The sequence below is a fragment of the Vanessa atalanta genome, chromosome 13, assembly GCF_905147765.1.
Source record: "Vanessa atalanta chromosome 13, ilVanAtal1.2, whole genome shotgun sequence".
NCBI lineage: Eukaryota > Metazoa > Arthropoda > Insecta > Lepidoptera > Nymphalidae > Vanessa > Vanessa atalanta.
The window spans coordinates 7,926,838-7,943,281 of NC_061883.1; the positions used below are offsets into that span (position 1 = coordinate 7,926,838).

Genomic DNA, 16,444 nt, shown 5'->3' on the forward strand with positions numbered 1-16,444 from the left:
ATAAAACTATGAATACGACTATATTTAATGCAATGAAGTTACTACAATAAAATATTTTCAACTTTAATTACTAAAAAAAAGACTTATTTTAAACGAAACGAATGATTGTTATTTTTATCTCATATTTAATTTAGAACAATTCGTAAATATAAAATATATTAATCGGTTTAAAAAAAAAACAATTCATCCTTATGTTATTATTTAAGACGTTTTTATGTATTTGTCAAAACGTATTTTAATATTCAATTACATTTGTACAGGTATGTTTGATTATCAGGAAAATTAACTTTACGTAACGAGATAATGAAATATAGACATAAAATGCATATAAATATACGACGTGATACATACGATGTATATTTATATGCATTTAATCGTATGTATAAATTAGATATATGCATTCAAACGTAGTAAACGTAGAATTGTTAAAGAGTAATTAATCCAATCGAGCACTCATAGCGGCTTAATATAATACACACAAGACAAAAATAAATCTGATAATTTATTACTAGTAGACATATATACGACACTAGTAGATTTTAGATAAGGAAGGAAATGCTGGAACCGAATCAATGTGAGTTTTATAAGTTTTAATTAAATTGTTGTCTTTTGTCGGTGGTGCCCCAAACAGCGAAGTACGGCAAGATAAATACGAGTAAGTGAGCTGTGGTCTCAATCTCCTTTATACATTTAATCATTCGCTCCTTGACTAATATTGACTAATCGCTGTACTTTACTTTGATTATACTAATCGCCGTCTGTCTGCTAAGTTCCAGCTATGCCATGAAGAATAATGTATAGCATGTACTAACTGAATGATTTTATTTTATTCTGTATAAATCACATTAATGATTAACATGTTTGGAATTTATTTTCATTATCTCTTGCCTTGAAATATTTTAATAAACTATAAAATATGATTGTACCATGAAAATAAATCCAATTACATGAATCAGCACTAACTGCTTGCAAAAGCACCCACTCACAAGCTTGAGCTAGCACTTAATAATATAGAAATTTGAAATTTAATTGTATTTATTGACCACGAAACTACGAACATTATGTAATAAATTAGATGGAAACTTGCTTTATGAATAGTAATGACGTAAATCAGTTTTCACACCCATAATGGCTCGATGCCGCCATGTCGGTGTTGTATATACTGCAAGAGCTTGTGTTTTTAGTCATAATTAGAAGTATTTTTAATATTTAGCGACGCAAAACGCTGATAGTTCTTAGTTGAAAATTAGTTTTTTTTTATTATTTGTTTTTGATAAAAGTCAATCATATTATTAACATAATATAACAGAAATCTTGAATGGTGATTGGTTAAAAGAATTATTAATTCGTTAACAATAATGTTTATGAAAAAAAATGTAGAAATAAATTTCATACGTCACTCATTATTAATTACGACGAAAACCTCAGTATGTCTGGTTTTTCATAATCAAATCGTCTAACAATGTAATAAGAACGTAGCGAGAATAATGCTGGGCCAAAATAACAAAAGTAAAATTACCCATAGAATAACAGTTAGTTCCACTTACTTAAAATAAAACATAATTGGTGTCTTCTGGTGAATTAACGTATCGGCCATCGATTAATTAGCGTCACTATCAGCTCAAAATTAACATTAAGTAGTATTCGATAACGAAAATTAACCTGAGACCACACGAATTAAAATATGAGATTCACCACACGCCGTATCTTTCACTAAAAATCGTTACAGGTCTTGAAGAAAATCGTCCTCTAATGATCTAGCAAGTTCTCAAGAGTTTGTGTAATGCATGTCTCGTGTTTGATCAAAGATTAGTGCTAATGATGCAATCCACACGATATCTGTGCCATTTGAAACACATTTTTCTGATTTTTTTGCAAGGTTTTCTATAATTTGCCTTATGGTAATGATATTTTTATCTTGCATCACGCCTGGTTGCAATGCTTTGCATTTGCCGACGATCCACAACTTGGTTTGATCTTGGGTTTCTATCAAATTCATTGGAAACGAAAACAATGCATATTCGATGACATATTGCTTTCGTTTTCCTTTATATCTAAGTTTTAATCATGGAATATATTATCGAATGACTTTTATATAATTTTTATTGCCTTTATTATGTAAACAATTTACACGTTATTGGGTTTAAGTCTAACTTTTTAAGTTAATCATTTTAAGTATTTTATTTTTGTGTTTAATTTAATTGTTTTGCTTATAAAGATGTTATGCCAACATAAACAAAACTTTCAATAACACTAATATATTTTGCAATTGAATTTATTTGATTAATGTTCCTTGCTTGTTTATATTTACTCATCCACCGTTCAAGTAATGAAGGGGATTGGTTATGTTTAGGTCTTGATTCCTTCCATTTGACTGAGCCGCATCCCGACGAGATCAAGGACGGTCAGTGGCTGGGAGTTTCCGTAAGAAGCCAGGGAGCGGGTAAAAAAGCGGTTGTTTGTGCTCACAGGTAAATACCTCATCTTTTGCGTCTTTATTATTTTATTCGCTATATACACCAGCAAATTGTAAGTCGAGTGCGTATATATATATATATATATATACGGTATATGTTAAAACTTCTACACCAAGAATTATAATCATAATATTACGCTTTAGTTATATTAGATCTTAAATTTTACAGATATATACGCAAATCCGGGGAGTCACAATTTGGTCAAGGGCTCTGTTATACGCTAAGTAACGACCTCCAGTTGATCGATGTGTGGGAGCCATGCCGAGGTCGCTCTGTACAAAGGTATAATTTCAGTCTCTTTTCTTCTTCACTCAAATTATATAAATGTAAATATAAACAGTAATTTATTTGATCTCATAATGATGACTATTGAAATAAATTGGTCAAAATGTCTTGAAAATTTTTGTATGATGATTATTTATACTTACATGAAATGCAAGTATTTAGGAAATTACAACATGTTTCTTATTAAAATTCCAGAGAACACGAAGAATTTGGTTTTTGTCAAGTTGGAACGAGCAGTTCACTTCTTGAAGATGATACCTTAGTCCTGGGCAGTCCTGGTCCTTACACGTGGAGAGGCACTATATTCACTCAAGATACCAACGATGATTTGTTGGAAAGAGACCATGTCGTGTATATGGCGCCAGTCGAAGACGGTGTCAGTCCTGTTGAAAAGTACAGTTATCTTGGTAAGATAATTACGCAATAAATAATATATACATCTGTTAGGCATTTAAAAATTAGTAAGAAGTAGTAGAATTATCTATGTATAAATCTCATGGTCATTAAATAGTAGTTACCATATATTTGAAAGTACGCCGGAAGCCTATGTTAGGGTATGGTCTATGCCGGCGGACTCTGTATTAATAATAATGAGTATATATGTTAAATAGTAACAAAACAAGACCATGAACTAATTTTAGTAATAATATATTATTAACAATATCGCTTTGATTTGAATAGTATTTTCAATGGTCTCATTTATTAACATCAAAAACTTGTTATTTTCTCAGGCATGTCGGTATCAGGCGCCAGTTTCTTCGGGTCTGAAGCTTCTTACGCGGCGGGCGCACCCAGAGCTCATGGAACTGGACAAGTCGTGTTATTCAGTAAACCTAAAATTGATGACTGGACTCGCAACGATGTCGATATCCTTAATTTAATTTTCATTCTTAACGGCGAGCAGTTCGGCTCCAGTTTTGGATATGAAGTCGCAGCCGCTGACGTTAATGGCGATGGGTTTGTAACTTTATTCATAAAGTTTATTTAAAAAATATTTATTTAATTATTATTTACTGTGAATTAAATAATATTATTATATTTTATTATAAATCTAATAAGAAATCCAAAAAAAGTTTTTAAATTTCTTTTATGATGACTTCATTACTTTATACGTATTATTTGTAGGTTACCAGATCTTTTGGTTGGAGCGCCATTTTATTTCTCCCGAGATGCTGGCGGTGCTGTTTACTTATATATTAATGAAAAACATAACCTGCCTCAACAGTATAGTTTAAAATTAACTGGCAAACCCGAATCCCAGTTTGGTATTGCTATTGCCAATACAGGGGACTTAAATAAAGATGGCTGTGATGACGTAGCAATAGGAAGTCCGTATGAAGACAACGGCGTGGTCTATATTCACATGGGTGACAGAAAACAGGGCTTAAAAACAAAACCTGAACAAATTATAAAGGCGGAATCGTTACCGATATTAATGAAGACTTTTGGTTATTCTCTTTCTGGCGGAATGGATCTTGACGCTAATGGTTATCCGGATTTACTAGTTGGTGCTTATGAAAATGTAAGTTGTATTAGTGATTATTGAATTTGAAAAATAAATAGAATTTATTAAAAAACCTAAACTACTTGACTGTTTGACATTCAATGAATTGTAAGAAAAGTATACACATCCAGTGACACATATTTCTAGAGATAAATACGTGTTTCATATATACATACATCGAAAATCAAAGAATCATTTTGTTAACAATAAAATAACTTTACAAAATCCTGCAGGTGTAATGAATACAATTTTTTTTTCATTTTACAGAGTAGCGTCGCTCTTATTCGGACAAAACCAATAATCGATATAAAAACTTCTATCCGTCCATCAAACACAATCATAAATATCGATCCAACGATCCAAGGTTGCCAAAAAGACCCGACATCGAATTACACGTGCTTTCATTTTCAAGCATGTTGTATTATTAAATCTCTCGTGAGATCTGTTCAAAGCAACACTCACGAATTGAATTACGTCATCGAAGCAGAAACCTTCCCTGGCGGTCGAAAGTATTCCAGAGTTTTCTTTGACTCTGATAAATCGAATATTGTAAATAAAACTATACACCTCGGCAAAGACGTAGAAGACTGCAGAGAGCATGTCGTTTACTTAAAAAATAATACTAGAGATATACAAACACCAATCAAAGTAAGTAAAAATAATTTCAAAACCCTTTCCAAAACTGATCAATATTTGGTTGTAGTTCAGATCTAACTACAATTTAACTGTTTTTTTGCAATCAAATTATTTATATTGAAAACCTAATAAAATACATCATAAAAGTATAATGAATTAATTAATTAATATTTTCGATTACAGTTTCAAGTCACTTATAAGATAGTCCACATTCAGCCTCAATACTCAAATGTGGGTGCCCTTCCAAACATTGATGACTATCCAGTATTAAATGCTACAGCCAGAACATCTTTTAACGCAAATTTCCTAAACGACTGTGGTCAAGATGGCATTTGTGTTAGCGACTTAGTCGTATCGCCAGTGCTGCTGTTACCGAAAAGTAAATTATAACTTTTTATTGCTTATTATACAATGAAGTAATTTTGGTTGCAATCTGAATATAAATAGTTATTTTATATTTAATAAAGCCTTTTATACATTTTATTCTAGCTAAAGATGGTAAGGCATACGCTCTTACACTGGGCCAAGAGGAAGAAATCAAACTTTCGATAAATGTTGATAACTATCAAGAATCAGCTTACGAAGCGCAATTATTTGTGCAGCATCATGCCAGTTTGCATTATATTGCCGCTAATATCACTGTAAGTTACTAAAACATCTTTTGAATCTAATAATAAAAGTTTACATTTAATGTTATTTGTATTTTATTAAATAATAATCATGTAAGATAATATATATAAGAAAATAACTTTTGTAATTACAGGGCAAGCACATGATTTGTACCAGCCTTAACAAAACAACGGTGTCTTGTTTACTAGAGAATCCGTTTAAAAGGCAGCCAGAAGGAAACCCGCCGATTACTATGAGGTTCGACGCCAGAACATTAGAAGACAATGAACCTTCTGTAATCTTCTCCGTTTGGGCAAATTCTACGTCCAAAGAGCTCAAACCTGATAAAAAGCCTGTTCAAGTTGAAGCACTAGTAATCAAAAATGCTGAATTATCGATTAAAGGGTATGTTTTAGCCATTTGTCAGTTTAAGACATCACATCCTCGATTATCAAAAAATAGTATTGAAGCTTGTAAAGATGTGAAAATTGCAATTAATATTGCATTGCATTGGAATATGTGAGATTTTAGTAGCATATAAGTAGTCTAAACGTCTATTTCGAGATTTATATATAATTTTTTATTTTTTCTTATATAGAAACGAATATTTGTCCTATAGCGTTTTTATACCAATTACGATGAAACTTTTGTCTGTTCTTGTGCGCACGCCCAATATTTCACACCATCGTGTAAATACAGAATAAGAATTGCTACGCATTGCGGTGTTAGTCAGTTCCGTATAAATGCTTAGAATATTGTTTAAATAAACTCATACTAATTAATATTGGCATTACAGAGCGGCGCGGCCTGAGCAAGTGTTCTATGGAGGCGAAGTGAAGGGAGAATCCGCCATGACTTACTTTGATGATATCGGCACGAGAGTAATACACACATATCAGGTACTAATTTTATTATCTTAATTAAATACAACGTCAATTAAACTAAATAAAATATAGTATCGATACGTAATTGATGAATTCGATTATAGGTGCGGTAAATTATTATTATTATTATTTTTCTTTCTCTTTTTTTTCTCCCTTTTGAAGAGGTAATAAAACAGATACACGAGCCTAAGCCAAGTGTATCAGTCTTTGTAGGGTTAAGCCTATGATGATGACAGGAATTTACGTGTGAGACGGCAAGTGTTGAGAATAACTGCTTTCTGAATAGTGTGGATGCGGGCATTTGCAGTGCGTTTAGGTTAGTCGAAAGGGTTTTTGGGATAACACCCGTTGTAGATATTACAATGGGCAAGATTTTTACATTATCTACTTGCCATTGCCTTTTTATTTCGGTTGCCAGTTCTACGTATTTTGAAATCTTTTCAGTGTATGTATTAAGAAGATTATGTGTGTTGCATACTGCTATGTCTATAATAAATACTATATTTTTATTTTTATCTATTACTGTAATGTCCGGTCTATTATAATGTATTGTCTTATCTGTTATTATAGTTCGGTCCCAATATAATTTAAATGTGCTGTTTTCTAATACTGTGTCAGGTGTATATTTGTAATAGGCCACCTTCTTGGTTAGTAATGAATAAGCATGAGCTAGGTTCTGGTGGATAATTGCTGCAACTTGATCGTGTCTATGTTTGTAATCAGTTTGGACTATGGATTTGCAAGCCCCGGTGATGTGTTGAATGGTTTCAGAACCACTATGGCATCGTCTACATAAATCAGTTGGTAAGTTAGGTAAGCGGATGATGTGCTTTTGGTAATTGCGAGTGTCTATTACTTGATCCTGAATGGCGATCATGAAAGCCTCTGTTTCTGGAAAGAGCTCACCTCTCCGTAACCATTCGTTCGACGCATCTTTGTCGACGTGTGACTGGCCAAGATCGGCTAAATGCCTACCGTGTAGAGACTTTTGGGACCACAAATCTATTTTTTGTTGTCTAGTAATTAATTTTGCTTGAATACTTCTATTGCTTAGATTAAGAGGCGTTAATTTTTTGTCAATTTCGATTGCGTGCTTGTGGAGTTGTGAGTGATCAGCCTTAGAATAGAAATAATTACGCAGTTTGTTCGTTAATGTATTATGTAGATTTTTTATATCAATTAAACCCTGTCCTCCATCCTGACGAGGTAGTGTTAAACGTTGTATGCATGACCTGGGATGACGTTTTCTATGACTAGACATGTGTGTGTTTATCATACGCTGTAGTTTTAGTAAATCTGTTTGAGACCAGGTTATGATCCCAAAAGAGTATGTGAGGACCGGGATTGCGTAGGTATTTATAGCTTTCACAGTATTACGTGAGTTGAGTTGGGTCCTTAAAATCTGGTTAAGCCGAATTTTAAATGTCTTGATCAAATCTAACTTAGTTTGTTTCTGCTCTATTTGTTTTGACTGGTGAAATCCTAAATATTTATAAGTGTTGTGTTCATTCATGTGTTCTATTTGTTCACCAGTGTCAAGTACGTAAGAATTTGTTTGTGATTTCCCCTTAATAATTGAGTGTATTTTGCATTTGTTTACCCCAAACTGCATTTGGATGTCTGTCGAGAATGATTGTGTGATGTCAGCTAGTTTTGTAAGTTCGGCATTGTTTTTTGCATATATTTTAATATCGTCCATATAAAGTAGATGTGAAAGGGTATGATGCGAGTCGTTATGTTTTAGTTGAAGTCCCATTTCAGTTTTATTAAGTAACTCTGACAAAGGATTCAGTGCAATACAAAACCATAACGGACTGAGCGAGTCTCCCTGGAAGATACCTCGTTGGATTTTAATTGTTTCAGTAGTAAGTGATGTATTATTTTGTATTAATTTTAGCTTTGTCTGCCAATGAAGCATGGTAACACGTAAAAATGTTATTAAATTAGGGTGAATTTTGTAGCGTTGCAGTATGTAAAGTAACCAACTGTGAGGGACTGAATCGAAAGCTTTTTTGTAATCTATGTACATAGTGTGAATGTTTAATTTTTTTGTGAGTGCTTGTTTCATTACTATTGCGTCTATTGTTAACTGTTCCTTACATCCTTGACTATTTTTCCTGCATCCTTTTTGTTGCTCTGCTAGTATGTTATGGTGATCAATGTGTGTATAAATTAAGTGGCTGATACATCCTGTTATAATTTTGTATATAGTTTGAAGACATGTAATAGGTCGGTAATTAGCTGGATTTTTGGAATCTGCACCTTTCGAGAGCATGTAAGTGATTCCGTGAGATATGAATTTTGGCATAGTGTGTGGTGAATGAATAAATTGATTTATGTGGCTGTGAATGAATGGATGTACGCATGTGAGTTTTTTGTACCAATAATTGTGAATGTTATCAGTCCCAGGTGCTTTCCAATTGTGTGTGCGTTTTATAATTTGAATGAAGATGTCTATGGAAATATTTTCAAAATCCATTGCGGTAATGTGTCCTGTGTCTGCTGATTTTAGGAGCCAGTCGGCATTAGTGTTATGTTGTACTGGGTTTTCCCATATACTTGCCCAAAATTGCTGTAGGTCTTGAGGTGATGGAGTGTTGGAGTTCTGAGTAGTATTGTCTTCATGATTAGTATTCATAGTTCTGTAAAACTGTTTTTCGTTATTTATAAAGGTTAAATTCTGTTGTTTACGTTTTGTGCAATTTAAATATCTTTTTAATCTATTCGAAGCTGCATTCAACTTCTGTTTCAGTGTGTCAAGAAAGTGTTGGGGCTCTGTATTAGGTTCTTCATGCCGTGAATGAGTTTTGTATTTTATTTTTATTTCATCAACAGTTTTTAGTATTTTGTGACTTCTATTTCCTGCAATGTATTGTGTAAGCCTACCTATTTCTAGCCTATATTTTTCTATTTTATTCTCAATCCTCTTTTGCCATGTAGGTTTCCTATTGCGACTATTTCTTACCGTATACTCTGCTGCAAAAAATCTAGTGCCATTACAGGCAGCTGCTGTATACGCTGCTGAATAGATTATTGTATGGAGTGTGTTGAAATTTTGGTCGTGATTTAAATGTTTCGGTACTACTGTGTTATTTAGGTAATAGACAATTTGAGAAAATTTACGAGATGATTTTTGTTTTGGTATGTATGGTCTTGTCTCTGGGTTTGTGTCACTAAACTGTGCTATCGCATTACTAAACTCTATTTCAATTTTCTGTAGTAGATGGTTTTCAGGATCTATATCTGTAATCAATGTTTGAATTTGTGTTTGTGGTCGTATTTGTGTAAGCGAGTTTGAGGTATCCGTGGCAATTTTTGGTTTGTTATTATCAAAATTTTCTATTGTTATATTTTTTCCCGGAGTCTGAAGTTAAGGGTGTATATTTAATTCAGATAATTTTTGTTCTACTTCTCTTTTTAATCTATGTAACTTATTTATGTTTATTTTATTATTGAATAATAGTCTTCTTTGATCAGCAATTCTCTGTTCTGTAATATGTGACAAATGTGGATGTTTTTCTATAAATAGCTCATGCAATTTTTTCCGGTATGCAGTTTTATTTATTTCTAACTCAGTTACTATAAAATAACATCTAATAATTTCATCGTTAATTGCGTCTGACCATTTCATTCTACTATTTGTGGGTTTATTTTGCGTTAAAGTCGGTGTCAGATGCATAAGACTGTTTGCTTGATGGGCTTCTGAATGATTGTGAATGATATGTGAATCTGTCTGTATTTGTTGTTTTACTTCATCGCGTATATCATCAAGTGTACTTTGTGATAGAAGTTTTCTTCTTAAGATTGCCCTTCTTTGATCTCCTAATCGTTGTCGACTGGCCTGCATTTCGGGGAATTTGCAATCGAACTCTTTATGTAGCGACTCTAAATATGAATTCATATGTGTTGTCTCACACTTAGTTATTATAAGGTATGTGCGCCATATGAATCGGTTCATATCATCAGTCCATTTTTTCCGCACACGTGGGAGGTCAGCAGTGGGTACAGGGTTGATGGCGAGTGCCTTCTGCACAACAGCTGTTGACCTTGTTGACCTTAATGAATATAAGGATGATGGTGATGAATTCAGTGAACGGAAAAGGCTATGAGTGGAAGAAGGAGATGGTATGTTAGAGAAGAGTGAGTGCTCTGAGGATGAATTAGATGATGGTGAGGATGATCGTTCGGCTGTAGTCAATTTTTCGAGGGGAACCCGCCTGCTCAGTCCCCCGTCGCCAACGGTTCGCATGCTGTGACATCCAGCGTTAGCTCCAGATGTGCCCCGGCGACCCCCGGGCAGCGGCCGTAAACTATATATCTTATTTCGACTTTCCATTATTTTCTCCATAAGATGGGTTTGGGATCGTTAGTTTAGGTAGGTGTAAATAATTTGTTGGTAAGATGTTAAAACCAAATAACTAGTGCCATGTACCCGTAAGCCCCCCCACCGCGCCAAGGTGATCCCCTGGGGGGGTTATTATTATTATTATTATTTATTTATTATCAGTGATATATTTTTTCGAGTCATAAGATGATTTCCGATCAACCAAAGCATATTGTTAGAACATTGCATTTCGTCTATATTATATGCAAATGTAGATAATATAATAATATAGCCTCATAATTTAATTTTATTCAAGGTATTTAACGAGGGTCCTTGGCGAGTCTCATCCGTGCAAGTGGTCATATCTTGGCCTCATCAAGTTGCATCCGAAAATTCACAAGGAAAATGGCTATTGTACCCCGAAGATGTACCTACTGTCGATGGAGAAGGATGTAATAAAACGATTACTATTTGAAAATACATGGAACTATATAAATATAACTATAAAAGTTTAATAATCTTTTTTTTTTCAGATCAAAGCAATGGAGAATGTTTTATATCCGAGTCTGAAATAAATCCTCTAAAAATAACGCCTCGTCCAGGAGTAGCTGAACCTTACCTTGAAAATCTTGAAATGGATCCTTTCCTTACATCTGGCAAGCTAAGCGTTAGTTCGAACGAAAAGGAACACAATTCAACGAGAATAACCAATCACATCGTCGGTTACAATAGTGGGGCTGAAAATAAGATGCGCCGTAAGAGAGAAAGTGACATTGTGAAAGCTGAAGCTTATACCGACAAGGATGGTCAAAGAAAGCATGTTGTTAATATGGTAAGTTAGTAATCAAGAGATGTATATGTATGTAATTGTAATACGAGAACACTAATTTCATGTTTATCACATCAACAGTCTCAATTTAAAGCTGTAAATACGGTAATACGGTAATACTTGAAAGTTCAGCTACTTCTCAATACATACCAAATTTCACACAGACAATACATCCATGTTATATATACGATTATATTTAATTCAATGAAGATGTCGTTATTGATTTTACATGAATTATAGTTTAATTAAAGGAATAGAATACAAACATAAACATATAATATATTAATGAAAATTTTTAACATACTAAATTAATTCTTTTTTTGTTTTTAGAACTGCCAAAAGAAGACTGCAAAGTGTATTCAATTCCAATGCGTGATATATCGTCTAGGCCGCATGCAGGCCACCACCATCACCGTCAAAGCTCGTCTGTGGAACTCCACACTCGTTGAAGACTATCCTAGAGTCAGCCACGTTAACATTGCTTCTACCGCATATATACACATCCTCGACGATTATAACATACACCAAAACAAGAACCAAGACGACTCAACAACGGTTTGTAACAAATATATTATTTATTAAAATAATTTTGAAATTGTTTTTATGATTAATTGAGATATCAATAATACTACTGTTGATAATAATTTTGAAAGATTTAGCTTGAACTGAATATTCAAATATAATGTAATCAATTTAAATTACAATTCTATAGAGTAATAAGACATTACTAAATACTATATAAAATAAGCTAATATTGTACAATTTTCAGGTGGTCACCGTTGCTTATCCAGATTTGAAAATCAGTGAACCGTCAGAGGTTCCTTTGTGGGTGATTATTGTTTCTGTAATAGTTGGACTAATAGTTCTAGTGCTTCTTATAATTGCTCTTTGGAAACTCGGCTTCTTCAAGAGAAGTCGACCAGACCCGACATTGTCTGGTAATCTAGAAAAAAATAACCACGAATCGAGCCCGTTCATTGGTCGCGACAGAAATAGTATTCGATAGCCGTTAAATTGTAATTCCAAACTAGTGGAAGTCCAGGAACTAAAGTTTTGAAGTGGAACTATGTACATAGATAAGGAAGCTGTTGTAGAATGTTTCGTATGCGTAAGCGATGGTATGAATAAGTATAATTTAAAATATCATTTGACTGTGATGTCTTCGTAGAGGAATTATTGTCTAAGTATGTGATGTTATGGCCACGACGTTATGTTTTGTTGATGTTATGCACGAGTCCCATGAGAGAAACGTTTATTTGTAATTGTTTTTATTTGCATTTCCGTAGTGAGTATTATGAAAATAATAAGATTTTATGATTGTTTTATATATTCGATGAATATGTGCTAATCTGTAAATATGTACTTGCCCTTATTATTTATGAAATTTTAATTTAGGATTCCATGATACGACTAGATTTTTTACTAGTCAGTAATGCCTATAACATAGGTGCATAGGTTTTTGTAGGATCTACTTAAAGTATTTGATAGTCGAAATATTATACATGTAGCTGTCCTAATGAAAATTAATTGCTTACATTTACTTATCAGTACTTAAACGTTATGATTAAATTTGAAGATTTATTTCAAATTACTAAGAAAGTTGTGTACTTTTATTAAGCGGGTAATATTAGATGATGTTATTCCATATTCAAATGTAAAACAATGTTTTTATTAACCAAAATTTACTATTTTAATGTTATTTGCTTAAACATAAATATGTACAATATTATCAATTAAGTAGTATTTATAGTAGATTTTTTACTAGACTTTATATAAAAATTTCGCGCATCAAAAATTGTACACTTCATTCATATACATATATTTTTAATTATTTTTTATGTCTACTGACAAATTTTATTTTATTTATGATAATATATATATGTAATAAATGTGACTGTTACTGAATTTTGAAAATTTTCATAAACGATATAAGAAACCTAGGATTTTCAACTGAATTTATTAATAAATAAATGGTGCCATTTTGATGTTATTTTTTTCTTACTTAATTTTATATATCATTAAATTTATATCAATTCGTTAAAATAAAAAAAAGATTATCGATGACACATTGAGCTTTTTACCGCTAATTAAATGACACAATAACTCCAGCGGAAGTGCGGACAGCGATCACAAAGCCACATGAACAAACTTTAATTCTCCGAATCTCGAAAAAATCTTAATGATTTTTTGTATCCAAATTACATTGTACCCAACACTAATGATAACTCTTTGTTTATTAAATTCAATTCTAAAGTAATTAAAAACAAAAGTTAATATTTTTTAGACCATTTTATTCAATTTCTTCAATTGAATTTGCTCTTAATATGTATACACGATTACAAAAGCACAGCGATTTACAGCGATTGCAATCGCTGGTCCAGTGGATAAAGATTTTAGCATTAGCATTAGCAGCCTGTAAGTTTTCCCACTGCTGGGCTAAAGGCCTCCTCTCCCTTTGAGGAAAAGGTTTGGAGCATATTCCACCACGCTGCTCCAATGCGGGTTGGTGGAATACACATGTGGCAGAATTTCGTTGAAATTAGACACATGCATGTTTACTCACGATATTTTCCTTCACCGCCGAGCACGAGATGAATTATAAACACAAATTAAGCACATGAAAATTCAGTGGTGCCTGCCTGGGTTTGAACCCGAAATCATCGGTTAAGATGCACGTGTTCTAACCACTGGGCCATCTCGGCTCTTATAAAGATAAATGTTTGAAATACTGGTGCGTTCGGTATAAACGGGTACTCGGTTCGATCGAGTATAAATCCTTGTAAGTACCTACATTTTAGTTTTTATAATAATATTTCATATAGTAACTGTACGTATACCTTCTACAAACCTTCTCTTTAACAACCGAAAGAAGTACTTTTAGGCGTTCGCGCAGTAATAACTGGGACGTTGACGGCTTCTACTTTAAAATATAATTATAAAAAAAGGAAGCGTCTTATATTAGAAACCCCAGATAGGTTTGATCCGATGACTTAATGAAGCTAGAGTGCCGGACTGGACGCTGCAGCTGGAGAACCAAGACTGTTCTGCAGTGGATTGCTGTATGAATGTTAATTTGAAAGAAATAAAGTAACTTAAAAAAAAAGTATGGGCTTGAAATAATTATTAATAATTGCTACAAATAATTTAACCTATCTTTTTTTAAATTAACTATACAAACATGGCTATAAATAGTTTTCTGGTTCACTAACTAACAACGCTTCACAAAAGATGTTTAGGCTAGAACCCGACAACGAAAGTATTATTGTGCACAATCCGTTGCTGCTTTTAAGAGGCTTCTAAAACACTATTATTTGTCATTGTAAATCGTTGTACTTTTATTTATGAAATATAATAATACTTTATATATAAGTATGTATTTTTATGTATTTGAATTCATTTATAAAACATATGTATTATTTTGTTTATACACGTATTTATATGTTATATATAACATGTATTAATCGTATGTATGTATGTTATGTAGATACGTTATGTTTGTGTATATATGATTTAAAAGGTGTACACCTCCGAACCCCTTTCTTAGAGTATTCAATGTCCTCTATCCAAAGGTTGTCTGAAAGAGATCGCTCTTTTAGCGATAAGACCGCCTTTTGTACCGTGTTTTCTATTTTGTTGTGTTGCTTCTTGTATTTTTTGTTTCGGTGTACAATAAAGTATATTTATCTTATCTTATCTTATTATGTAAGTTTTGATTTTAAGAGGTATCCCAAATATCTGCAACAACGACTGAAAAAAAAAATATTCTTAGCCGTCTTAATATAAATAAATGTCATCATATCATCAGGTCATTGTATGTAAAGTATTTGGGATAAGACATACATTGGGTTGGTGGGCGAGTAAATGGGCCAACTGATAATAAGTGGTGCCCATAGACATTGACGCCGTGAGAAATTTTAACCACTCTGTACATCGCCAATTATGCGCCACCAACCTTGGGAACTAAGATGTTACGTCCATTGTACCTGTAGTTCCACAAGCTCGGGTAAGTGAGACCTGCTCAAACCGTAATACAACAGTACCTACTACTTTCGTGGCAGTAGAATATCTAATGAGTGGGTTGTACCCAGACGGGTTTGTACAGAGCCTTGCCATTTAGTAGATTCCTCCCTGTCGTTTCCTCTGATTAACCAGTTTGAACAGCAAATATCCCGCCAAGGCAGAGGATCATTTATCTTCAGATTAAATAAACTTAACTTTGCATAATGTCATACATTAACGACAATACAAATTACATCACTGCAGTGCTAAGAATAAAGGTATTAAAAAAACCCTCTTCCATTGAACTCAAATCAACTTGGCTAAGGATTTTAAGTTATTACAATGATTTCAAGTAACTGCTTAATATTAAAGAACGGATAAGGCCGTTTTCCTTCTTGTAAATAATGTCCTACTGACCGAGTATTGGCCACAGCGAACTCAAAAATTTTGCTAACTAACCAGAAGATGGAACATAGTAGTCGAGTGTGAACGCCTACTTAGACAAATATAACCTCAAAACCCTCACTATTCATTTATATGTAATCGTTATTTATCGTTATTGTTTTTAATTTTATTATTGTATTAATATTGTTATAAAGTTAGTGACTACTCAAATACTCAAAGACAATACGATTTAGACATAGAATTTTCCTGATTGTTTTATATTACAAAAAAATTGCCTGTTTCCTTTAAAGATCCAATAAATATCCGCTAGGGTCAGCACTAGTAAATTCCATATTGACAACAGTTGATCATATTTATTAAATATTGAACGCAATGATTCACGATTCGTTTTTGGTTCCGAAGTTGTTTAATAATTCAACAGCATGTCTGTGTCTATGTCAGCATGGGGTCCTAGAAATTTCCATAAAGTAGCAAAATTGCTTTTAAGCCCGT

The 16,444-nt window shown here is 33.0% G+C and overlaps 1 protein-coding gene across 2 annotated transcripts in view; it reads left to right on the plus strand.

Annotated features, from left to right (window-relative positions):
* Window positions 1-13,463, plus strand: part of LOC125068445 (integrin alpha-PS1) — a 64,200-nt gene extending 50,737 nt beyond the window's left edge. Inside the window, exons 3-17 of one of the 2 annotated variants that reach the window (XM_047677560.1) lie at window positions 632-655; window positions 2,354-2,471; window positions 2,646-2,759; window positions 2,958-3,169; window positions 3,494-3,719; window positions 3,888-4,284; window positions 4,534-4,914; window positions 5,086-5,281; window positions 5,392-5,543; window positions 5,666-5,916; window positions 6,308-6,410; window positions 11,036-11,171; window positions 11,253-11,551; window positions 11,879-12,103; window positions 12,318-13,463. In XM_047677560.1, the coding sequence (XP_047533516.1) occupies window positions 632-655; window positions 2,354-2,471; window positions 2,646-2,759; window positions 2,958-3,169; window positions 3,494-3,719; window positions 3,888-4,284; window positions 4,534-4,914; window positions 5,086-5,281; window positions 5,392-5,543; window positions 5,666-5,916; window positions 6,308-6,410; window positions 11,036-11,171; window positions 11,253-11,551; window positions 11,879-12,103; window positions 12,318-12,554 (3,071 nt within the window). In that variant the 3' untranslated portion in view covers window positions 12,555-13,463. The remainder of the gene's footprint in view (window positions 1-631; window positions 656-2,353; window positions 2,472-2,645; window positions 2,760-2,957; window positions 3,170-3,493; window positions 3,720-3,887; window positions 4,285-4,533; window positions 4,915-5,085; window positions 5,282-5,391; window positions 5,544-5,665; window positions 5,917-6,307; window positions 6,411-11,035; window positions 11,172-11,252; window positions 11,552-11,878; window positions 12,104-12,317) is intronic. The other variant, XM_047677561.1, reaches the window with a different exon arrangement.
* Window positions 13,464-16,444: the final 2,981 nt, after the last annotated feature.